At 38.3% G+C, this 26,705-nt stretch overlaps 1 protein-coding gene across 1 annotated transcript in view; it reads left to right on the plus strand.

Annotated features, from left to right (window-relative positions):
- CTNNA3 (catenin alpha 3) overlaps nucleotides 1–26,705 on the plus strand; it is a 516,687-nt gene that overhangs the window by 10,883 nt on the left and 479,099 nt on the right. Inside the window, exons 2-3 of the mRNA XM_039324638.1 lie at nucleotides 486–592; nucleotides 4,601–4,793. Of these exons, the coding sequence (XP_039180572.1) occupies nucleotides 491–592; nucleotides 4,601–4,793 (295 nt within the window). The 5' untranslated portion in view covers nucleotides 486–490. The remainder of the gene's footprint in view (nucleotides 1–485; nucleotides 593–4,600; nucleotides 4,794–26,705) is intronic.

Raw genomic sequence — 26,705 nt, forward strand, 5'->3', positions numbered from 1 at the left:
GAAAAACACTACCTAGAGTGGCTTCAAATTTATTATTCTGTATTGTTTGAGTTAATGCAGCAGCTCTAAAATAGATTATTTTTTTTGAGCTCCCATCTGAATGGGGATGGAATTGGTCTTTTATCTTCCTGTACATTGCCTTCTTCAAATTTCAAGAGGATGCTAGTAAATTTGGCAATGTGAAAAAATTGCACCTAGCCCTAAAAATGATCACAAAGCATTTTCCGACGTAATACAAAATGTCATAAAGCATATCCTGTAGTCAACTGCCAATGCTTGACTGTGCTATGCAGTTCAAGGCCGATGCATCTCTGAATATCTCCCTGGATTTTAAAGATTTTTTTTTCAGTGAAGTTCATTATAGAAGCTCTGTCTTCATTGAAAGCATTGAGGAATCTGGTAAGGAAATATGTCTGAAACAATGACCCGAGAGATCAGGAGGTTGTCAAGCACTACTATAAAAAAAAACTATCTTTACCTTACAGGTAAAATGGCGGCAGCAGATCCTTACATGAAAATGAAAATTGATCCTCAGAATCTACAGATTCAGACGCATACCGTGGAGAAGTTGCTGGAACCCCTCATAATTCAGGTAGGCCACATCAAGAGGAAAGTGGGTTGTGATGTGAGACATGAAACACAACATTTTTCATTGTGTGGTTCATGTGGTAGCTGGCACAATTTAGAAAACATATTTTGGTTAAAAGAATCTTTAGGCATGTACCCGTTCCCACTGATGATATGTGAACTCATGCTTGACAATAATGTCAGTCAGTCAGTTTATTACAGTTTTAGACCGGTACAAGCAATGTGTCCAGGAGTGCTTTGTGAATACTTATAAATCTATCTTAAGAGACAGTAAAACAAAAACAAAATTAAACTACATCTATAAAACAACCTGACTATAATCCACGAGTAAAGTCCAAAAAGAGCAATCTGTGTTTTCTGGGAGTTGAAGTCCACACTTCTCAAAGTTTCTGAGATTGAAAAACACTGGTCTAGGCAATAAAGTGGCATCTAAAATTATATAAAATGTGATAATGATAATAATATGAAACTAATTTAACCATCATTTACAAACTACAATGGTTTACGTGCAAAGTTATTAAATTTGAGCTTGTTTGATTTGATGTTACTTAGCCATTAGAACATGGCTGGTTGGGGAATTATGGGAGTTGAAGTCCACGTATCTTAAAGTTGCTAAGGTTGGGAAACACGGCATTAGATGGATGTAAAAACTGATATGCTTCAATGCATGTATGTGGCTACCATATTGACTTTTTTGATTTGCTCCCTGCAGATGGTAGACAGGCTTTTCTGTGTGTTTGGAATTCACAATGCTTCCCTGGACATTATATTACTAAATGACCAGTTTTCATTTTATGGCCTAAGCAAGGATTGGAAGGATAACTTTGGTTTGCTGTTCATAGATTGCTCCAAAATCAGTTAAGTTAAATCAGTTAAACAGTTAAACTCAGGAGTTCCCAAACATTTCAGCTCACTGACTCCTTTATGAAGTTTCAGATTGTTCATCAAACCCCATAATTTATTATATGGAAATAATTTAAGAAATACCACTTTAACTATTAGTAGTATGAACCACAACAACCACGATAATAACAATAACACTTCCATCTTTGGAGAGGATATTGATCACTTTGGAGAATTCAGCTTTAAACAGTGCTTGATCTATAAAAAAAATCCTATTATATGTTGTGCTATTCTATTACTTCCTACAAAAATATGAATAATAATGAATAATTTCATGTACCATTTAAATTTAATAGATTTTCCCAGGATAGTTACTTTTATTGTGTTTAAAACCTACTATCTTCCTTATTGCCAAGGTTTCTTTCTTCTTTAGATAAGGCCATTTTAAAAGTCATTACTGTATATCTGCAGAGGTAGACCTGACCCACTGCAAAAACTGCTATTTTAATCTGTTTGCCAGCAACTTCCCAATATAGAACATTCAGCATTCTTTTCCCATAGGATAATTTTTAAAATATAGTTTAATCCTTGCAGAAACTGTTATGTTTATTATGCCAATGCCTATTATAAATGCATTTCTTTCCAAAACATTTCAGTCTTCTTATATAGTCCTCCGTGTACACTTAAAAGCTTGATTTATTTTCAACCTCATTTTTTTTATTCTGACATGTTGATGAATTAGAAAACTAGTTTGCATGGATGTTTATCCTCTGACATATTTTAATCATCTAATTTCACATGTTCCAAGTGAAAAGGGGAATCCTAACTTGTAACACTGATAAATTACAATGCAATGATAAATTACATCTTGATGTTAGATAGTTTCACTTCCCATAATTTTAAACAGCAATTACATCATTGAAACAAAGCAGCAGAGTTTTAAAAAAGTGAGACATAATGAGGGTTATGGAGGAAAATGTCCATAACCCCGTGTTCTGTGTTTCAGGATAGCTGTAAATTTGCTATTTTATTAAAATACTATTTCACTTCTCTCCAACAGTTCTCACACCTCAGGTATTAAAAATGTAGTTTCATTAAAAGAGACTCTTAAAATGAAAAACCATATTTCCCTTTAGCATAGCAGAGAAAAGGGTTTTAATAATCAGTGGATATCTTTAAAGTTGTCTTGGGAATCAAAATTAAACTTTAAATAGATCCTGTTGCTCATGGATGCTAACACCATTTGCATCATTGATTCATTGGAATAATTTATGGCCAATTCTTTCTTCCTGTACCTTGGCATCACACAAAGCTATAAAGTGGCTCCTTGGTATTTGGCTGGCCTCTTGGAAACCATGGTTTGAGACAGTGCTTCCCTAAACTGTGTAAATTACCCCAAATCAGGTAAAAGTATTTTTTTCTTAGGGTAATGATATAGGTACCCTTTATGTAATGACAACCTTTAAATTACCTTAAAGCAGGGGTGTCAAACTGCTGGCCCAAAGGCCGGATGCGTCATGGCGAAACCACGCCCACCCCATTGCTGGCAATGGAAAAAAAGTCACGCTATGATGCAATACGTCATGTGACGTTGCAAGTTTGATACCCCTGGCTTAGAGTGTTCTACTGCATTGGGGAAAAAGGACTTTCTGATAAGTGATTTGGGAAAAGGATGTCAATGTTTGGGAGACCCTGGTTTAAGACTTAGCATTCCATGTGGATCAACATTTTCATAAATGATTTAGATGAGAGAATATAAGGGGATTTCATCAAATTTGCAGCCGACACTAAACTGGCAGAAATAGCTAACACTCCAGAGATAGGCTGAAGATCCAGATGGATTTCGACAGACTTGAATACTGGGCCCTATCTAACAAAATGGAATTCAGTGTAGAGAAAAGCAAGGTTTTATACTTAGGAAAGAAAAATCAAATGTACAGGCACAGATTAGGTGAAACCTGGCTCAACAGCAGTAATTGTGTGAGGGATCTTGGAGTCCTAATGGACAATAAAATAGGAGCCAGCAGAGCCAGTTTGTGGCAGAGCCAAAAATGCTAACAGAATCCTAGGTTGCATTAACAGAGGAATAAAATCAAGATCATGTGCAATATTAGTATCACTTTATAAAGCTGTAGTAAGACCACACTTAGAATACTGCATCTAATTTTGGTCACCATGTTATAAAAAAGATAGAGACTCTGAAAAGAGTGCAGAGGAGAGCAGCAGAGATGGATTGCACTCAGGGAAAACATATAAAGAACAGTTGCAGGAATTGGGTATGTCTAGTCTAGTGAAAAGAAGGACTAGGGATGACATGATAGCAGTTTTCCAATACTTGAGGGGCTTCCACAAAGAAGAGGGGCTCAACCTATTTTCCAAAGCGTCAGAAAGCAGGACAAGAAACAAAATTTCTAACAATGAGAATAATTAACCAGTGGAATGGCTTGCCTTCAGAAGTTGTGGGTGCTCCATCACTGGAGGGTTTTCCAACTCTGTTATTATTCTGTTAAGATTTATTTTGAAATCTCCAGGAACACAGTTAAACAAAGCATGGCTTAGCACAAGATACATTGATTTCTGAAATAACTCCCTGTTCATTCAGTGGTGGCGAACCTATGGCAGGGGTGCCAGAGGCGGCACTCGGAGCCCTCTCTGTGGGCACACGTGCCGTTGCTCCAGCCTTGCCTCCCCCTGTGACCCCCTCATCACCAGCAGCTCTCCTGAAGAAGAGTCACCCCCGAGCGTGGCCCACACAGAGCAGTGCAGTCAAGGAAACGGCAGCCAGGCAGTGTAGTCAAGACTCTGCCCTCACGCCCCATTGTGCACAGTTGGTGCTGCAGGGCGCGGGCAGAGGGCATGGCTGCCATGGCGCTGCTGGGTGATCTGCGGCGGGCCCTGGAGGCGATGAGTGGCCCTGCGGGCAGGCGGGGTGGGGTCGGGGCAGAGGGTGGAGCGGGGCGGGGCCAGTTTTTGGACACTCGGTCTCTAAAAGGTTTGCATCTCTGTTCTAGGCGGATATGTCACTGTTATATGCTGACATTGCATGCCATGGTCCTTAAGTTGGAGCTTACTCACTGCTGATATCTTGGTGCCTCTTTATTTGATGCATACCCAGAGCGACATGTTTAACTGCAAAGATGAAGATGTGGGTCTTCCCTTTATGCTTCAGGTGACCACGTTAATGAATTGCCCCCAGAATCCTTCTGTCAAGAAAAAAGGATGTTCCAAAAGAGCTCGTGTAATTCTTGCTTCCGTGGAAGAAGCTACTTGGAACTTGCTGGATAAAGGGGAGAAAATTGCCAAAGAGGCTCCTGTCCTTATGGAAGAACTGAATGCTGCTCTCCACGAGGTTCGCAAAGAAAGTAAGCCTGATATTACTCAGACAATAATGCCACTGCTTCAACAACTGCATCTTTTCTTTACCCCTTCCAATAATGTGTTTTATGACCTCTGTTTTGCTCCCCAGGATGATTTTTTTTTTAATTTTCAGGTCCCAAAATAAGAGAGACATCTGCCTGCCTGTCTGTTTGGTATTACACTTTTCTCCGCTTAGCCAGACTTGCTAGCAGATCAGATTTGCCCTATTAAAGGGAAGATCACCAGCTATCTAGGAGACACATCTGGATCCCTGTTTCTAGATCCCAAGTGCAAAGATCAGATCATTTGCGGGGAATTTTTGGACCAATGTTATGAAATAAAGGGACGTGCTGTATATCAATCTAACAGCATGTATCAATTGAGGCTTCCCCTCCCTTTTTTTTTAAAAAAAAAATCAAAATTACTTCCTAATTTAATTTTATAAGAAAGTACTTAATTTTACAGTACAGGTAGTCCTTGACTTATGACTGGACTCTTAGACACCATTCAAAGTGGACCTACCTTGGGGCTAATTATGACCTGGATTCAACATTCCCATGGCTGCCCCCTCCCCTGCGGTCACGTAACCAAACTTCAGCCACTCAATGGCATTTGTTTAAGAGCCGCAGTGTTCACTTATGAATTGCCGCAAAAAAGTTTGTAAAATCGATTTGGTCACATGGTTGACCCCTTTTACGACTGTCATGATTTACAACTGTGATAGGGAGGCTCAATTATGATTATAAATCAAATATTATCTGTATGCACCAGTGTGCTTAATTTACAGGCTGTATTCATCCCAGTATTTGCCAATGTCAGGACATCCGTGTGTGTGTGTGTGTGTGTGTGTGTGTGTGTGTGTGTGTGTGTGTGAAAAGTCTTGATGGAGGCAGCAGTTGTGCAATCAAAGACCACCCTCCTTCTATATATATCGTGTACAATCTTTTTCATGTTCTTTTTACTGCCCTTGCTATTTGCTAAACTTATTTTATAGCAGAAATTCCTGGTTATACTCCAGTCTAGAGAAGTAAGTTCTTCATAATATTTTCTCCGAGGTTCCTTCTAGCCCTCTGATTCTATGTACATCTCTAAACATATTTTTATCCTTATGAACCTCTTTCAGATTTGTCCCTTTTTCGGGTTTGCCCTTTATGTTTTCCCAAGAAAATATGGACACTATAATTATGAGGCCTGTTTACAGAATCTGTGGAGTCATATTGTTACAGTACTTAAAGCTGCTAAATTTGAAAGTGAAATATTTATCTTCTGCTAGTGAAATGCTTCTTTATGGCAACAGCCATTGGGGAAAAAAAAAACATCCTTCACAGATTGAAGGACTCCACACATCTTGTGCCTGGTGTGAATCCAAGGATAAATGACTCTGATGTAAAGATGACAATATTGTTCTGGTGTAAGTTCTCCATTTGAATTCTCAAACTACTGTTCAATTGTTGTTGAAGTGGATGTTTAATTACTGTACAGCCAGAAGAGGATTGGAACAGACTCCCAGGATAATCACAAGTGCATTTCTTAGCTAGGACTGTTCAAGCATAGCTGGGATACTTGGCATTTATTTCCATAAATAAATGCCTATATATGGGCTTGAAGATGGCAGCTGTGGCTTGGGTTCCACCTCTTGTCTTGCCAAGTTGCTGTGTAGTTCATTGCTATCATATCTCAAGAGAACTCTTAGATAAACTTTAACTCACAAATGCCTTCATGACTTAGGAACAATTTCAGGATACTTTGGCTGCTGTTTTGTTCTTGAGCCACAGAGAAATCAGAGCACAGGGATTGGATGCTTTAATGGAAAATACAGGTAAAACAACAGTCATTGGATAAACTGTGGTGTATGTGAAACATGCAGACATGGGGCGGCTACCAAATAATATCTCTAGCTTGGTAGCAACATCATGTGGGTTTCTCCCTAAGATTGCCATCAGCGGTAGTCCTCAGTTTACAACCTTTCATTTACTGACCATTCAAAGTTACAACAGCACGGAAAAAAAAGTGACTTCTGACCACTTTTCACACTTGTGGCTATTGCTGCATCCCCACGGTCATGTGATCAAAATTTGAATGCTTGAGAACTGGCATGTATTTATGACCTGGGCTTGTGTGATCACTTTCTGCGACTTTCTGACAAGCCCAGTCAATGGGGAAGCCAGATTCACTTAACAACCGTGTTGCTAACTAAAAAACGGCAGTGACTCACTTAACAATGGTGGCAAGAAAGGTCGTAAAATGGGGCAAAGCTAACCATCTTGCTTAGTCATGGTAATTTGGGGCTCAGTTGCGGTTGTAAGTAGAGGACCTCCTGTACTGATCTGAAAGAATGGGGGTGGGATTGCTGTGTTTCAGCACAGCTGATTCCCTCTTCTGTAATCTTACTTTTCTTGCATCCTGATATTAAGGGCACTCTAGGCCCAAATGATACCACTCTAATGGCAGAAAGTGAAGAGGAACTAAAGAGCCTCTTGATGCGGGTGAAGAAGGAGAGTGCAAAAGTTGGCTTGAAACTCAACATTAAGAAAACCAAAATCATGAAATCCGGCCCTCTCGATTCCTGGCAAATAGATGGGGATGAAATGGAGGTAGTGACAGATTTTATTTTCCTGGGCTCCAAGATCACCATAGATGGGGACTGCAGCCAAGAAATTAAAAGACACTTGCTCCTGGGGAGGAAAGCTATGGCAAATCTAGACAGCATACTAAAAAGCAGAGACATCACCCTGCCAACAAAAGTGCATATAGTCCAGTTGCAATGTATGGTTGTGAAAGCTGGACCATAAGAAAGGCTGAGTGCCAAATAGTCCAGTTGCAATGTATGGCTGTGAAAGCTGGACCATAAGAAAGGCTGAGTGCCAAAGAATTGAGGCCTTTGAACTATGGTGCTGGAGAAGACTCCTGCGAGTCCCTTGGACTGAAAGGCGATCAAACCGGTCAGTCCTAGAAGAGATCAATCCCGACTGCTCTTTAGAAGGCCAGATCCTGAAGTTGAAACTCAAGTACTTTGGCCACCTAATGAGAAGGAAGGACTCACTGGAGAAGGGCCTAATGCTAGGAAAGGTTGAGGGCAATAGAAGAAGGGGACGACAGAGAATGAGATGGCTGGATGGAGTCACTGAAGCAGTAGGAGTGAGCTTAAATGGACACCAGAAGATGATAGAGGACAGAAAGACCTATTGTCCATGGGGTCGCAATGGGTCGGACACGACTTTGCAACTAACAACAAGAAGGCCCAAATGCCCTGACAGATGCACTTCAGATATTCAGATATTCTGTATATGGATTCTTCTATGTACTGAAGAAACTGAAGCCTCACTTCTTTACTCTCCTATGTCTGAGGAGCAGTAGATCTTAACAGCATGATTGACCCCCATTCATGCAGGGCGCTCAAGCCGCTAATATTATACATAGTTTTCCTGCTCCACAGTGCTCATTTCAGCCACACATAATGGAAACCACAACAAGAATAAAAGGATGATTCTGTTTACAGAACATGGGAAGTCTGCTAGTCTCCGTCTACCAAATAACCAGTGGTGGGATTCAGCCAGTTCACACTAGTTTGGCAGAACCGGTAGCTAATTTTTTGTTGCCCAGGCCCAGAATGGACTTCCGGAAGCGGCATCCACACAGAGAACCGGTTGTTCACAAATTTGAATCCCACCACTGCAAATAACATATTTAGAATGTTAAGCTGGAATTGTAGTTGATCACAAGCAGAATAAAATAAAATTGTGAGATATGGCTGATGAGAAGGCAAATGGTGGCTAGTGGGTACTATATTTAGTGGAAAGGGTGTGTGTACCAAGAAATATGTTTTTTCTCCACAAAAGGAAAATCCTGAAAGCTCATACTTGCCTGAAAAAAAAAGGTTTTATTTAGGAAATAATCTAGTGTTAGCAAAGCTTGAGTTACTTAGATCACTCCCAGCTTCTTACTATAGCTTGAAGATGTCCTACTTCCCATTTGGGCATCTCAAATGCAGATCACTTTTGTAGCAGACTGATTCTGGCCCAAGGTATTTTGGCATGAAAATAGTTTTTGTGGAAAAATGGAAAATATCCCATTCAGACAATCCATGGCACAGGGAGGAAAAGGTTTGAAGCCCCTTTTTTTTCATTTTCAATTTTAAATAGATTGGTCAGCCCATGGGTCGAGAGGGAATGGGGGCTGGGAAACTGACTGGCACATCTCAAGCTCAATAGATGCATCTGAGCTGCTCAGAGTGTCTGCAGGGTATGGTATATGATCCACAAGGCCAGATGCCAGCCACACACATAAAAAATAGGGGGAGCCACCCCCTTGATGTTTTTGACCAATCTTGGTAGATATTTCTGTGTGCTTCTTTATATTCTCTCTATTCTTGAGGAAGGCTTGAGCTGGAAGTTAAATGTTTAAGATGCTGCTCTGCTAACAGTACTCCGTGTGTCCTGTAAATTTCAAAACTGCTTACAAGACTTGGCCATTATAGATGGATACGAGCAAATCACTTTCTTGAAGCACAAGCTATAATTCTGCCTTGAATTTTTTTTTTCTTCAAGGCATCCCAGTTGTGGTTTTTAAGACTTGGTTAACAACCCATCCTCCACCCAATAATTGGGTCTGTAGCTGATATTAGGCTAGCGAGCCTGTGTTTACAGCCCTGATGCATGGCTTATTGGCATTCTGTAGAAATGATTTGTGTGTTTTTACAAGGATGCCTGTAGTTGAATGAGCTAAAGGGGGAATGCATTGTAAATTATGAATAGAAGGAACAGGCTAGGGCAAGCAAGACAGTGGCCTGGTAATTCAAATAGCTCTCCAGATCATTCCCAAGGATATATTCAAAACAGTGATAGTGCAGCAAGGTTAATTTTAGATACATGACTCCTTCCCCAGGTTATTTCAAGTGTAAAACACAGCACTAAATTTTTAATCTCTCCAGGTTACCACTGATCTATGTTTTCATTCTGTTATCTTAAAGCAGAAAAAAAGAAAAGAAAGAGAAACTAAATTTAGTATAAGAAGGAAATGCTGTAACCTTTTGAATTTATGAATAAAATTACTTTTTTCTACTTCTTTTTAGTTGCATAGCGTATAATCTTGGGCATAGGCAAGTAAATGGTTGTTTTGTTATAGAAAATAATTCTTTCTTAAGAGTTTAGGGAATTCTTTTCAATCTTTTATCAGTAGTGGTCAAAGGAGGAGTCTGTATTTTCTTTTGTATAGGGAAGTAATGGCCATGGTTTTCCCAGGTGCAGTGTATGGCTGTGAAATTTGGACCATAAGAAATTTGGACCATAAGCGTCAAAGAATTGAGGCCCTTGAACTAAGATGCTGGAGAAGACTGGATTTTTTTCCCTGTCACAGTTCAATCCAGTCCACTTTGAAACTGGGTCCTCCTTTTGCTAGCTTCTCACCCATGACACTTGGTTCTACTCTTTGTGGGTTTGGAAAATTGGCCTGCTGAGAAACAGAGACCTAGGACTTTTTGTATCATTGTTTCCAGAATCTTCATTGATTGGGGGAAAAAAAAGTCATGTATATCTATGTGCCTGTCCAGCAACTATTAAGCATGATTAAAAATACTGCAGTCTCAGCAGTGACCCCAGCATGTCTGCTGAGCATAGATTTGTTTGCTCTTTTCTCATCTCTGGTCATTTGGGGGCACTCAGAGTTGGGATCCAACATCAGTTGCAATGCAGCTAATAGTGGAGGCCTTCTGATAGTTTTCTTTCAATCTGGCCAGCTAAATATCCCATGTTGCCATGCTACATTGTGACAGAAATAAAATAGAGCTTCAATTGCATTGTTGTGGCCACATGTTGATTTACTTGACTTTTCTGCAGGCATCCTGAGGTATTATTGTTAATAATACTAGTTGAACATTCTGCTGTGAATGTATCATATTTTAGATGGCCTTCCCTGTTGCAAAGTACTGTGGATTAGTGACAATACTTATATGAAAGAAATGTACAGGAGAGTTACATAGGACTAGCTTTAACACAAAGCAAGTGAAACAGCTTCTCTGGGCAGAAGATTATAGAGGAGGTTCCATTTTCTTCCTGCAATCTCCTTTTATATCTGATTCAAAAATGGAACAGGGGATTGGTTCAGTTTATTTCTTTCCCCAAAACAACACAACTCGTTTAAACTTAGTGCTAATATTAGGAAAGGAGATAGCCAGCCAGGTTCCTGGAAGCAAAGTCAGCTATAAGAACTGAGCATGAAAAATCGAAAATGCAAGTAAAATGAAGATGAAAGAACGGACCTACTATACCTGTTGGAGTTAAACATGCAATTGTGTTACGCAGAGCTCTAGTTCATCCCTTACTATCTGTAATTAAATGGCATTTAAATCAATTCTTCTTTCAATGAAGACATATTGCAGGAGAGGGTAAAATTAAAAAAAGCAGCCTAAGAGACAAAAGAGACTCTGATTTTATTTTAAAGTGAGATATGCTTTTCAATTTCTTGCATTTTTTGAGCATTGTCATTATACAACATATTGGTGGGTTGAGGGCACAGTAGGTCAGTTTGCAAAGAGTCTTTAGCTCAGAGATTCTGGCATGTATAGAAGGACGAACATGCTTGGGGTAAAACTGGGCTTTGATTGCACTTGTGGCCTATTTGCCCAAATGTCCCCAAAGTAACCAGGACTGTCCTTACCAGTAGTGTGGAATGCTCTGTGTGGCACAAGGGGACCTAAGACTGATCACCTGGTTGACAGTTCTATGCAATGCTTTGGTTGGCTAAATCCATGATGGGTGGGGAAGGTCAACATCTGGGGTCTATCTGGGGATGCATATAACATACACAGCCCTTTTCTTTTATGTTATCCATGGTCTCCTATTCAGGAGATGTCAAACAAATCAAGATTGCAACTGCAGCTAAGCAATTGAAGCCCTATTTCTCTCTGATGGATGTGAAAAAGGTGTGAGGCCTTGATCCATGGCTGTGGTCACTGTTATGTTTGGTGATTGGTGAGGCATCAACGAGGCAGCAGGTGAAACAACAACTCTTTATTAAAGGTTTAAACAGAAGCCTGGATAACTGCCGCTCCACCCTATTTATACAATCAGCAACTAGGTGGCGGCCAATAGGATTCAAGTATTAGTTCCCGCTTTAACTCAAGTTAATGAGCTTGTAGACAGAAAGTCTGGCACTTAACTGACAGAGTCTTATGACTGTTTTTTCAACATTTCCAAGTAATTCACATCAATACATTACAGTCACCATACTGACTTTCGTGTTTCCTGTGGATAACCCTACTCCAATTTCTCTATCTTCTTTCTTTGTGCTCTTTTTCTGCACCTTGTATACTCTGACAGAGAATAGTGTGTGGTGGGTTTGTAAAATGTGTATCGGAAGTGGACTGTGTTGGCCAAAATGAAAACTGTTTTCAGAAAAGATTATGGATTTATTTTTTAAAAAAGATTTTTATTGTTTTTTTCATACATTCAATAATATTTGTTCAACAAACATGCTGTCTGAGTTTACATTCACTAATACATATTTAGTTCCTAATCCTTTATTCTTTCCTCTAGCCATCGATAAAATAAGTCCCAAGTTTGATAATATTTCATTTCTTCTTTTTCTTTCAGCCTCAGAGTCAGTCTATCCATCTCCGCACATTCTAATATTTTTTCTAATTATTTCTTCATCTGATGGTATTTCTTCATTTTTCCAATAGTGCGCAAATATAATTCTTGCTGCTGTTGTAACATGCAGAATCAATATATGCTTTGTTTATAAGTCTTTTCTGGCATTATACCTAATAAAAAAAGTTCAGGTTTAAAATCTATGTATTCTCCCAACATCTTTTCTAGCCAGGCATGTATTTTTTTCCAATAACTCTTAGCTTTGGCACAGGTCCACCAAACATGGTAATAAGTACCTGACTTATATTTGCATTTCCAATATCTATCTGACATGTTTTTAAACATTTTTGCTAGTCTTGCTAGTGGCAAGTGCCATCCATAAAACATTTTATGTTTTCTTTATAAGAAGTTGACTTTGTCAGTTTATAATTCCTTTCCCACAAATTTTGCCATTTTTCTAATTCTATATTGTATCCAAAATTATTATGGGTTTATTGTTGTGTCTTTTTTCACAAATATTTTAAGGGCAGGAAATGTTTTATGTTATATGTAACCATTTATCTTTCCAAGCTACTTTAATTTTTAAGCTTTACTTAAAAAGAATGTTTTTTTTTGTAAAAAACAAAACAAAAGAATGAAGAAAGAAGCATAGTTGCAAATGTCTTTTGATTGCAACAGTGGGACAAGACACCTCCTCATAGCATGTAATATCTTTTAGAAGTTATCCAACTACTGCATTGCTAGCTAATAGAAATGAAATGGATTTTGTGCTGCTTTAACAATCTGTAAGTTACTAGTTAACAATAATATGATTATACTAGTATATAAGGGTCATGATGTTGCCATGTGGTGCCTGTCCTACAAAATAACAATGTTCTCATGTGCCTAAAATTAAAAAAAAATAATGAGATATTGTATTTCAGATTTAAAAATGGGCATACTGAAGTGGAAATCTATAAAAATAGATTTATACATATGCATCTCACAGAAATGCTAGCAACACTTAATGATAGCTGGAACCGAGGTACAGCGATTTTAACCTTTAGGCAAATACATTTGTTTTCTCCTAAGATAAATTGGTGTTTTTATCTTTCTAATTCTTCTATATTTAATTTGTGAAGACTTGAATTTATTTATAACTTTAAATCTAAAATTCAGACCAAACAATACTGGCAATAATATTTATAGCTTTTATATAAAGGACTAGCCAGTGTGTTTGTGTGTGGGTGTGAAAATATGAACTGGGGAAAAAATAGACAAGAGGTGGTTTTGTCCACCTTCCATTTTAAATCTGCCCTTTCCTTATGTTTCTGTAGTGAATAGCTTCTCTAACTTGCTCTTAGAAAAAAAAAGGTTGTGTATTAGTGCCAATAAAGGTTTCTCTTGAAATACAATAACCACTTTTAGAAAGTATATTTCTTCACCGTGGGAAAGTATATTTCTCCACACACTCTAAACCCCAAGATTATGTTATTTTTACAACAGGGTATTTAATTGGGCCCTTAGAAAGAAGAGAGCTTGCCAGAGCAGGACACCAATAATTCTGCAATGAGATAATGGTCAACAGATGGGCAGACATATTTTTTTTTATCAAAAAAGAACAGATTCTCTTGCCTTCTCCTGCTTTATGATGACAGGGCAAACATAAAATAAAATGGCGGTGCCAGATAAAACTTAATAGTAGTAGACAATGTGCCAGGGAACCAATGTGAAAAATTAAATCAGCCCCAGGGCACTTTTAATGAGGGGTACAACTGCATATGAAGTCTTGGTATATTCATGCCGAAAATCTTCCCATGAAATTCTTTAGTTAGCAAATGATGTGTTTGTGTTGTTGCTAATATTATTTGGAAACTTTACAGCTGCTAAGCTGAAGGTCTCAGTTTTGTCTATAGTTTTCCTGACAGAAGGAACAAGTTTTACAACTCCTAGGAGGAGACAACCCTATCTATGGCTTTGGGTTCATTTTCCTCACTCACAAGGATAGCTCAAAACAGGTATGTAAGGAAGACGAAAAAAAGTTACATAAAAAATCTCCTTCAGGTCATGTTTGACCTCTGGTAATCTTATGCATCTCCTCTGGACAGTTTTTCTTAATCTTGGTAGTTTGAAGATGTGTGGAATTCCCCAGCCAGCTAATCCTGGGAGTTGAAGTCCACACATCTTCATGCTATCAAAGTTGAGAAACACTGCTCTAGGATTCCCTGACTACCAGGCTTACCCTACAGCTCTAGGAGGTTGCAAAGGTCTCTCTTCCAAATACCAACCAGCTCCATTCCTGCTTAGCTTTTTGAAATGGGCCTACAAATATATTACTGCGGAAACACGAACCTCACAGTGGAATGCAGGGTAGCAATTGCTATTTTTTTTTTCAGCTTCTCATCTTTATTTTAAAGTCTGTCTTCTGTCTTTTGATCAGCAAAATGTAGGTACAATATCTGAAATACAGAAAAACCAAATCTGAACAATAATGAAAATGGGGTACTAACTAACTTCTGCAAGCCATATTATTATCATTATAGTACCTTCTATTTTGCTAGCTTTAGGATGGTTGCCAAAAACATAGACTCATAGGAATGGAGGGGACCTTGGAGCTTTCTAGACCATTGTAGAAAAATTTCTATTTCTCTAGGTTGAATCTCTCTTTCACAGGTTTTCATTCATTACTTCTTGTCTTGCCCTCTGGTGTGTTGAAGAATAAGACGATCCAATCTTTTCTGTGACAATCAAAGTTAAGCAATGCAGAAGGAAGTTAACAGAATACCAGAGTTTGAAGGGACTATGGAGGTCTTCTAATCTAGTCCACCCCCCTGCACAAGCAGGAGACCCTACCATTCTGGACAAATGGTTGTCCAATCTCTTCTTGAAAACCTCCAGTGATGGAGCACCCACAACCTCTGAAGGCAGCCTGTTCCACTGGTTAATTGTTCTCATGGTCAGGAAATTCCTCTTTAGTTGTAGGCTGCTTCTTTCTTTGATTACTTTCTATCCATTGCTTCTTGTCTTGCTTTCTGGTGCTTTGGAGAACAGGTTGACTCCCCTCTTCTTTGTGGCAGCCCCTCAAATATTGGAACACTGCTCTCATGTAACCCATAGGTCCCCAACCTTGGCACATTATGACTTGTAGACTTCAATTCCCAGAATTCCTCAGCTAGCCATGCTGGCTGAGGAATTCTGGGAGTTGAAGTCCACAAGTCATAAAGTGACCAAGGTTGGGGACCCCTGATGTAACCCCAATCCTTCTTTTCACTAGACTAGACATACCCAATTCCTGCAGCTGTTTTTCATCTATTTTAGCCTTCAGCCCCCAAATTGTCTTTGTTGGTCGTCTCTGTACTCTTTTCCAGAGTTTCAACAACTTTTTTTAAATTATAGAAACCAAAACTGGATGCAATATTACAAGTGTGGTCTTACTAAGGCATTATAAAGTGGTACTAACCCTTCACGCTATCTTGATTCTATCCCTCCATTAATGCAGCCTAGGATTGCATTGGCTTGTTTGGCAGCTGCAGCACACGGCTGGCTCATATTTAAGTGATTGTCCACTAGGATTCCAAGATTCCTCTCACAGTTACTGCTGTTGAGCCAGGTTCCATCTCATCTGTACCTGTACAATTGGTTTTCCTAGCCTAGGTGTAAAACCTTACATTTTTCTACATTGAATTTCATTTTGTTAGATAGGGCCCAGTGTCAAGTCTTTTTGGATTTTTAGCCTATCTTCTGGAGTGTTGGCTGTTCCTTCCAACCAGGTGTCATCTACAAATGTAATGAGTTTCCCTTCTATTCCCTCATCTACATTATTTATGAAGATATTGAAAAGTACTGGGCCTAAGACAGAACCTTGGGGTACCCCATTGCTTACTTCCCTTGTAATCTCTTGATCAGAAAGACGATGATTTCTTACAATCAGGTTACAAGTGTCACTTGCTTGGGTGGTACATCGGATAGTGTAATAGTACATTAGGTTAATGACTGAGTTGCTGTATCTGAGCATATACTCATATGGCTCTTGAATAAGAGGCTACTATATTTACCCATTAGTCTTCATAATATGTGTGCCAATTCAAGCCAAGGTTAAAAAAAATGAGATGTGGTGTGTGTAAGGTTTTATAGAGTTATTTGTAAGTAACTTGCAATTATATCATAATAAGGGTGGATGAATTTTATACACATTTGCATGCTTTCGAACTGCTACAGTAGTGGCCAAAATTGTGGAAACCTTTTGGGAAAAGTGTATTTTTGAGGTTTGATGGCTAATAACACCACTTTTTTTTGGAGTACCATAACATTATATATCATTGGAAAGATAATTTAATCAAGAATGTAATGCAACAAAGTTTGTTCAATTACCTGTATTATATTCTGTGAAAAGTGATAGCCAAATAACCAGAAAAAGGAAGCACAACTTGCTTAAATTGATATCAGGTAGCGTTCCTTCATCTGATTGTAGCCAATGAGCATGAGTGTTTAGAGAGCCAATCGGGTGTCATCTTGTTTTAGCAATGAGCCAATCAGATCACAGTAGGATTCAGTTATTGATGTTGTATATTGAAGCTGAGAGGAGGACATTTGTCAGTGTGTTATGTGATCGCTATCAAGTTGGTTGGGTTTTTTTTTCTTTCACTTAGTGAGCTTGTAAAATATAATAAAATTAAAGTAATAGTGCAAAGAATTGACTGGTTGCCCAGAAAGCAATGTAAAATAGTATTATTGAGTGAACAAGGCTACAGTTATAAAGAAATTAGAAGAAAAATTGGTGGAAACCTAACCAAAGGTGGCATTTCTACTGTACACTTTTCCCAAAAGGTTTCCACAATTTTGGCCGCTACTGAGGTGAGCAAGAGCTGGGGAAAAGTAAAGGGAACTCAGCGTGTCATGTGGTGCTTAGGTCTCAAACCTGATCTGTCAGCTTTCCAGCTGACAAGCTCGGCATCTTTATTTGCTGAGCCATCACACCCCCGTTCATTTCTAAGACAGAGGCATATTTTCGCTATTGACTAGTGTATTTAAGGTTGGCACTGAAGACTTTTACAATATTTTTATGAAGACAGAGTTAAAAGTTGCTGTTAAAATATGCAGCAGACCAACCCAGCCTCATATATGTGGCAATCTCAATCTTAATATTTTAAGGCAGTTTATATATCAAAGTATTTAATTCCCATAAAAAATTCAAATCTGGAACAGCAGCTGTTAAAAAGCAGCACTAAAAACATTAAGCAACGGTTCAAAAGGTCTGAGTAAATACAATTTATTTTGGTACTCAAAAGATATGAGTAGGTTTCCTGTAGATCGCGTACCATGCTGGGAGGGGGCACAAGTACTGGCTCTCGCACCCCTCCCCCCCAATAGCAATACTGAAATTTGACAGCAAAACTCCAATAGGGAGTGGTGTGATTTTCTTTCATTTGTGCATGGGCAAAACATCAAACAGAACATGCGTTTTATAAATAATGCAGTCCCCAGCTGGAGAAAAAGTTGCGTGCCCCCAAAGTAGGCAATTCTTTGGATACAGTGATCCAAAATGAGAGAAACGTCTGTGCTATGAATCACACAGCTGTTTTAATGACACAGGCAATCTCTGTGTGGTCCTGCTTAGCAGTTTGGTGGTTGAATTTTAATGTTTGATTTATCTTTGAAGCAGCTGCCTGAGTTATTGATATGCAGTTCCTACCAATGGAATTTACTAGAAAATAGTTTTATTTTTAATTATATTTGACCTAACTGTTTTATGTTTCTTGTAGCTCTAAGCATCCAAATTTTAGTTACTGTATGTATGAGTGTGGGTTTGACAATAAAACATTTCCATGATGCAACGGAAGGTGCTCTTTCAGCCTTATTCAAGTTTTTTTTTGTTTCAAAACATAAACTATCGTCCTCCTTTTCCATTGATTTTGTGTGTGTGTGTATATGTGTGTGTATGTGTTTGTGTATGTGTGTAAAATAAGAAAATAATTTCAGAGGTAGATTTGAGTAAGAACTTCACATGAAGCTTTTCTTTTTGATAGCAAAGTCAGAATATTATGGCAAGTTATTCTGTTTATCTAAACTGTCCAACATTGAAGATGTTTTCATTGATTTCTAACCATAAAAATGAATCCTCAGTGGTAGCTAAAGTTCTAAGGAGCTCCCTCTGGCAATATAATATAATATAATATAATATAATATAATATAATATGATATGATATAATATGATATGATATGATAATACAATAATATAATATAATATAATATAATATAATATAATAATACAATAATATAATATAATATAATAATACAATAATATAATATAATAATACAATAATATAATATAATAATATAATATAATAATATAATAATAAAGTTGGAAGGGACCTTGGAGGTCATCGAGTCCAACCCCCTGCTCAGGCAGGAAACCCACCATTTCAGACAAATGGCTGTCCAGTCTCTTCTTAAAAACTTCCAGTGGTTCTAGTGTAATATGACATGGCCAAGGAATATGAAAGAGTAAAAAACTTCAATAATGACAAATTGTTCATCCTATCTGACAAGGTGCAGTTTAGTGGTGAGAAAAGAAAGTTCCTACACGTAGGGAGGAAAAACCAAATGCATAGGTATAGAACAGATGGTTCAATAGTAATAATTGTGAGAGAGACCAATTGTAGGTGCCCTAGTGGACCTCCACTTAAGTAAGACCCACCAATGTATTGCAGCTGCCAAAAAGCCTATGGAATCCTGGGCTGCATCAACAGAGGGATAGAATCAAGATGACAAGAAGTGATCATATTGCTTTATACTGCACTGGTGAGACCACACTTGGAATGCTATATCCAGTTCTGTTCACCAGGATACAAAAAAGATGTTGAAAACCTAGAAAGTGCAGAGAAGAGCAATAAAGATGGTAAGGGGTCTGGTGGCTAAACCGTATGATAAACAAGTGACAGAACTAGGTGTGTTTAGTGTTCAGTTTTTCCAGTACTTGAGAGGCTGTCACAAATAAGACAGATTGACTTATTAGCTGCTTTAATCTGAGGGCAGAACAAGAAGTAATGGGTGGAAGCTTGTTTAAGAGAGATCCAATCTAGAAGGAGAAATGTTCTGACAGTGAGAACAATGGAATAATTTGGGGTTCTGCACCACTGCAAGTTTTCAAAAATAGACTGGGCAGCCATTTGACTGGGATGATGTAAGTTTCCTGCCGTGAGCAGGGGGTTGGACTAGAAGACCTCTGAGGGTTCTTTCAGCACTCTGATTACATTCTAAAAGCATGGCTAATCTTTTATGCAGCGGCTTTCTGGAAGAACCTGGCTCTTTGACTTTTAGTGAAATGGGTATCTGTTAATGTTTGTTGACAGTTGTTTTGCTCCTTTTGCATAGCCTGGACATTGCAACTTACATGCCTAGTTTCATCTTCCACATCTTCTACATTACACGACAAACTCAATCCTATTTTAATCTCAAATGTCTCTCAGTTGGTGCCTTATCATTCATTTTGAGATCATCAAAGCTTTGCTATTTTGCATGCAGAACTAATCACTTTCTTTTGCAACTTCCTCAGTTCTTTATTCTGTCTGCCCTGTAGTAATAAGTTTGCTTTGCCAAGTTAATAAGTTTTCTGTTGTCTCATTTTTCCCCTCTTCTCTGAATTCAATGACTTTTCCCCCTGTGCCCAACAAATCTATTAATTCCTCCTTCCGTTATGTATTCAAGATGGACATTGATTAATATTTATATGTTGATTATATGTAAGGGTTTAGGTCTGTACATATGTTGTATATAGTATGTTTAAATGTGTTATGTATGTGTACACTTTAAGAACAAGCAACTAAATTTCATTTTTAATGTGTGCCATTGTGCCCACAGTAAAAAAATGACAATAAAGCTTGTCTGTCTGTCTGTCTATCTGTCTGTCTGTCTATCTATCTATCTATCTATCTATCTATCTATCTATCTATCTATCTATCTATCTATCTATCTATCTATCAATCAACATTTTTCAAAGTTACAGCAGCACTCTCCATACTTATTTTTTGGCCATGCAGGAGTTAATTCTTTTTATGTTTGTAAAATACTTTAGTCAGAAAAATATATACTGAAGAATAAAATGGCAACAATTTTATTTTTGTGTTCAGCTTTGATGCCACAGATCAGTTATAAAACAAATGAACAATTATTTGAATTGTAATGCTGGAGAAACAGAGATGTCAAGGTAATGATTTAATAGCTAACCACTGATGTAATGTAATGATGGGAATGACTCAGCAGGGTCTGTATCTCTTTAAGAGCAAGCAGGGTCTGTGTCTCTTTAAGAGCTTTGTATAAAAGGGAAGGCTCCGCAGATTGTTCTCTCTCTTCCATTTCCTGCTGTAACTGCTGTGTGTTGGATCCTGCTGTATTCACACGTGTATGTATATTGTTCCCGGTGTATGATATTGTAGATAGTGTAAAATAAACCACCATTTAATATAGACCCCTGTTTACTGAGTTTACTCCTGGGTTATCTTGTGCAATAAGACTGTGCACACTCTGACAGTGTCCCTGCTCATGGTCTTCCCTAAGAAAAGGGGGTCCAAAGAACATATATTTCTTGTTCTCATCTAAGAGTTACAGAATACAGAATAATAGAGTTGGAAGGGACTTTGGAGAACTTCTCATCCAAACCCCTGCCCAAGCAGGAGAACCTATACCAGTGTTTCTCAACCTTGACAATTTTAAGGCATGTGGACTTCAACTCCCAGAATTCCACAGCCAGCAATGCTGGCTGTGGAATTCTGGGAGTTGAAGTCCACATGCCTTAAAATTGTCAAGGTTGAGAAACACTGACCTATACCATTCCAGACAAGTGGCTGTCCAATCTCTTTTTAAAAACCTCCAGTGATGGAGCACCCACAACTTCTGTTATTCAATTATTCAGCTGTTTCACTGAATAATTGTTCTTGCTGTAAGGAAATTTCTCCTTAGTTTTAGGTTGTGTCTCTCTTTGATGTGTTTCCTTCTGTTATGTCTTGTCTTGTCCTCATGTACTTAAGTGAATAGATTGTCCCCCTTTTCTTTGTGACAGGCTTTCAGATATTGGAACACTGCTATCATGTCACCCCTAGTCCTTCTCTCTGTAGACCAGACATATCCAGTTCCTGCAACCATTCATGTTTTAGTGTAGATACACATGGAGCAGGCAGTGATGAAAACACACAGATCTTGGGCTACCAAAGCCTTTAAAGCTGACTATAAGTGCATCAAATTGCTATGGAAATAGACATGTCACATGGGGAAACTGTGGAATATCTTTGACTAGTGGAGTTGCTACATTCTGGATGAGCTGTAGTTTCTGAGAAGTCTTCAAAAGTAATCCCATTGAGAGTGTGTTGTAATAGTCCAAATGAAGGGGAACTGAAGCATGAATGATAGCATGGCCTTCTGCTCCAGGAAATGTTGTAACTGGTACACAAGATGGAGCTGTGCAAAGGCACCAGTCTTGTCAAACTTCTCCAGTCTCTATATTCTCCTGCCTGCTCTATCTCTTCTGTTATGGTTTCTACCAGCACATTAAGTTCAGGCTTTGCTAGAAGGTCTTGCTGTCTCCTTCTTCATAAGGCAGATTCTACTTTCCCCTCATTCATCATTCACCATAGTTTTCCCTATTTGTATCTTCCACCACTTGCATTAATCTTCCTCTTGCTCTAATTTTGCTAACTTCCACTGCTCTCTCCTACAACTTTACTACTTCCTTTGTGTCATCCTTAAAAAAATGTATATGTAGTCCATGCCACAATTATTGAGCAACAAAGTTTTATTGTACAAATAAATTTAAAGATACCTGCTATTCCTGAATTAAATTCTGAAATAACTCCAGGACTAAATCTGATGCATCTGCAAAAACTAGAGAAGAACAGATTTAAGGTAGATTCTCTGAACTAAGAGGCTTTAAAATGACATTATTCATGAGTTATCTAATTTGGTTACAGCTGAAATTGGACTAAATAACTGGGCAGAGATAATAGCTTTTTTGTTCACTCAATTTTAGAAAAAAAGGGAGATAGTTATTGTCTGGACAGCAACTGACAATTGAAATAATAACCACAAATTCAGAACAATCTTGTGTATTGACTTCCTTGTGGACCAAAAGGCATATCCCTTTTATTAGCTCCATTCTTAATACTGTTCAAAAATAAAAAGAGCCTCTATACAGTATTAGCTGTTTGGACCAGACAAAGTTAGGCAAGTTTAATACATCTGTTGATGTCTCTAAATAAATTTAAATCTATCCTTTTCACTGGGGCAATTATCAGAAAAAACACTAACATAAAATTGGATTGTTTGCATTGCTACTAACATTAAAATTCCAAGCTAGGCTGAGAGAAATATCAGTGTAAGAGTTCACATAATTAGTAGTACATAATTCTAATTTGCTTTCTTTGATTCTTTCCTGCAATCACTGCAGGGGAAAATACATATTAACAATCAAATAAATTCAGGTTTTAAACTTAATCAGTGGTAATATCTGGTTGAATGCAAAGATCAAGATTAATAAACAAGGTTGATAGTTTTGTGATGAGAGATGCTTCCATCCTACTAGTTCTGCCTTTGTTTGCGAAGGAGTAGTGTGAAATACATGTGATATAAAACTGTTGGGCTCTATGTTCAAGAAATTAATAAAATCTATAGCAATACTTCATCAGACAGTAATATGTTGGTTTAGATATTGCCGCTTTAAACCAAGTCCCCCTTAGTACAATTGGTTCTGAACAGAATTTAGCAACTTTCTTGGTTAACTAATGTAACTACGGTAGGAAACACACTACAGTAGTAATGGGGGACTTTAATTACCCTCACATCAACTGGGAAGCAAACCCCACATCAAGTGGGAGATCCAACAGGTTCCTGATGAATCTAGCTGACAACTCTATCATCTAAAACAGGGGTCTTCAAACTTGACTCTTTTATGACTTGTGGACTTCAACTCCCAGAATTCCTCAGCCAGCGTATCTGGCTGAGGAATTCTGGGAGTTGAAGTCCACAGGTCATAAAAGGGCCAAGTTTGAAGACCCCTGATCTAAAAGGTAGAGCAGGGAACTAGAGGATCAGCTATACTGGACTTAATTCTTACTAATGTTGCAGGAACTTTGGGGGAGAGTGACCATGTCATACTGGAATTCAGTTTAATGCAGACACAAGCAATAGAACAAAATCAAACTAGTATGTTAGACTTTAAAAGAGCTGATCTCAACAAACTTAGACAGAGCTTGATGATACTAAGATGTGGGGCAATTTAGTAAAACATGAGAAACTAATTTAATTGGATTCAGTCAAACAGAGGTGAATGAGATCCAATAAATTGAGACTTAATCTAGGAAAGATAAAGTTACAGTTCGTGGATTATGCATCTGTTCAGCAAAGTGATGCTTTGCCTGTTCTGGAGAGGTCCACACTCTCACTAAAAGAGTACATTTCACAGTTTAGGGATGCCCCTAGTTACATCACTGTTACTAGAGACCCCGGTGCCTTTTCAGCTGCTTTAGCAACTGTGACCTTACCTGTACAGAGACAGCCTGGCAACAGTTAGTTACACACTAAGAAGTTCTGGCTTCCATTGCTGAAATGGGTTGTACATGGATTGTCTTTCAAAACCTTCTGGGAATTTAGTTCAAAATAGAACTAAATGGCTGGAAAGTGGCTGGAAAACTCACTGAGACCAGCTGATGAACATATGCCAATTTTTCACTGGATACCAAATTAGGTTTCCAGACCCAATCCAAAGTCTGGTTTAGAACTTTAAAGCCCAAAATTACTTGGGGCCAAGTTACCTGAAGGAATGTACCTATTCACACCTCTCTCTCTCCCTCCCTCCCTCCCTCCCTCCCTCCCTCCCTCTCTCTCTCTCTCTCTCTCTCTCTCTCTCTCTCTCTCTCTCTCTCTGTGTGTGTGTGTGTGTGTGTGTGTATGCATGCCTTCAGCCAGAGTTGACTCCTGGTGATTGCTTGGATAAATCCTTGTTGGCAAAATTTTGGAAGTGGTTTTCCATTGCCTCCTTTCTAGGACTGAGTCACCCAGTCACCTAGCTGACTTTGTGCCCAAAGTGAGACTAGAACTCAGCAGCCTTCTGGATACTAGCCTGGTGGCTTAACCACAACATCAGATTAACTCTCACTCAGACCTTAAGATCTCTTGGGGAGGTCCTCCTCCAGACCCAGCAAAGAAGATCAAGTTGAACTCTGATTTGGTCCTTTTATGACTTGCGGACTTCAACTCCCAGAATTCCTCAGCCAGGCACGCTGGCTGAGGAATTCTGGGAGTTGAAGTCCACAAGTCATAAAAGGGCCAAGTTTGAAGACCCCTGCTAAAAGGAAGAGTACTGTTTCTATGGTGGACCTCATTGATGGGATTCCTTCCTTAGAGAAACCTGACCAGCGCCCACATTAGCATCATTCTGACACCAGTTTTTTTTAAATTTTATTGCTCTTTTAGACTGAATGTAATTATACTTCAATTCATATGGTTTTAATTTTGAACCATCTTTTTATAGCTGCCAATTTATATGATGATCTTATTTTGCATTTTATTTGGTTTTATTGCACATGGTTTTACTGAAATTGTATTTTTAGAGTGTTTTGTTTATTGTAAATCACCCAGGGACCTGCAGCTGTTGAGTGATTTTAAAATGTAAATAAATACTTTCGTGCTTGCTGGAGGAAGAGCTAAACAAAGCCTGTTCTCATAAAGCAATTTAGCATAGTCAATATCTGAGGGGTCTTTGGTGCTCTCTGAGCTTGGTTGTTTTCTTGCAGAGGTTTTATTTTCCAAACTAGATAACATCATCCCTGTTAGTAGCCCTGCTAGAAATACAAGCTCTGTAGCAACACTTGCATTGATGATGTTACTTAGTTTGGATAATGAAACCTCTGCAAGAAAACAACCAAGCTCAGAGAGCACCAAGGACTCCTCATTTCAACCCTGAGCTACAGATATTTTCCTTTATTGGTAGTCAATGTCTATGTTATTCTTCCATGAAGAAAGAAAGTGGTTAATAAGAATTAAGAATGACAAGAGAGAGCCCCTAGTACAGGGGTCTTCAAACTTGGCCCTTTTATGACTTGTGGACTTCAGCTCCCAAAATTTCTCAGCCAGTGTGCCTGGCTTTAGGAATTCTGGGAGTTGAAGTCCACAAGTCATAAAAGGGCCATGTGTGAAGACCCCTGCCCTAATGCAATTTAATTTTAACTTGCAACTGAAGTGGGATATTCTCAAATTAGAAAAGACACAAGAAGATGAAACACACAGCAGGGAATGTGAAATATGGTTGTTATAAATTTAGTCTAGATTCCTTCAAGGGCCGATAAGTTGTACCTGCAATAACTTTCATTGGGAAGCAAAAGGCTCAATATGTTGTCCTTAAGAGCTTTACTGCTTCAGGGACAAAATTATTGCTGCTTCAAGCTAGCAAATTGAATGGTTGTGTTGGGTATTTTTGGGGTGCAACCAATTAAAGCTCTTGTTGGTTCTCTAGTAGGGAAAAAATTGAAGACTCTTCCAAATCCTTTATTTGTTCTGTGCTTATAATATCCAATTTTCAATTATGCTTGGGTTTACTACATTTCTCAGTAAATACAATTATTTTAGTTCTGACAAAATTAAAGCATTTGTCATTGCAGATTCTTAGCTGCAATAAGCTGCTAGCAGTTGAAAAATTAACTTTAGGCCTATCAGGTGGGAGATAAAATAAATGTATGGTCAGTGTATAAAACGAAGGATGTGGTTTTTCTTGCCAAGGACACTGCAGCTCATTTTTTTTTCTTTTACAGAGTTTATGTGATGAAATAAATATGGACTTAATAAAGTAATGATAATTAATAAGACTTAATGTGATAACAAGGAAGTAAATATATATTCCTGGATTGGAAAGCCTTCAGGAGTAGCACACTAGGTCTAAAATGGAGGTCTTTTCATGTAGTATAATAATCAAAGCAATTTATGGTAGATTCTGTGCCTCAGATCATAGACAGGCACACAAATAAGGTCAAAGTGGCCAAGATCGGACACCTCTGCCTTACAGTCTTCCATTCGTGGCTCTGATTGAAATTGGACTCTTAGCTTGAGGGAAGAATTTGTTTACTGATCAATTACAAAAGTCACTTTAAGCAGTTTACACATTAGGATTAAAGTAATAGTACCATGCTAATAAGAATAATGGTAACCAAACAGCAATAGTCAGTCAGGTGCATCAAGGGGAAGAAATACACAACAATCAAATACTTAAATGCACAATTACCCCAGTCTGCCTTCTGGCCATCTGAAAGAGGTAGATTTTGCAGTTTTGCAAAAGTGGAAGAGGATTGGGTCCTCGGAGGGAATGTTATT

This window comes from Crotalus tigris, unplaced genomic scaffold, assembly GCF_016545835.1.
Source record: "Crotalus tigris isolate CLP2741 ecotype Arizona unplaced genomic scaffold, ASM1654583v1 scf7180000024304.1987388, whole genome shotgun sequence".
Taxonomy (NCBI): Eukaryota; Metazoa; Chordata; class Lepidosauria; order Squamata; family Viperidae; genus Crotalus; species Crotalus tigris.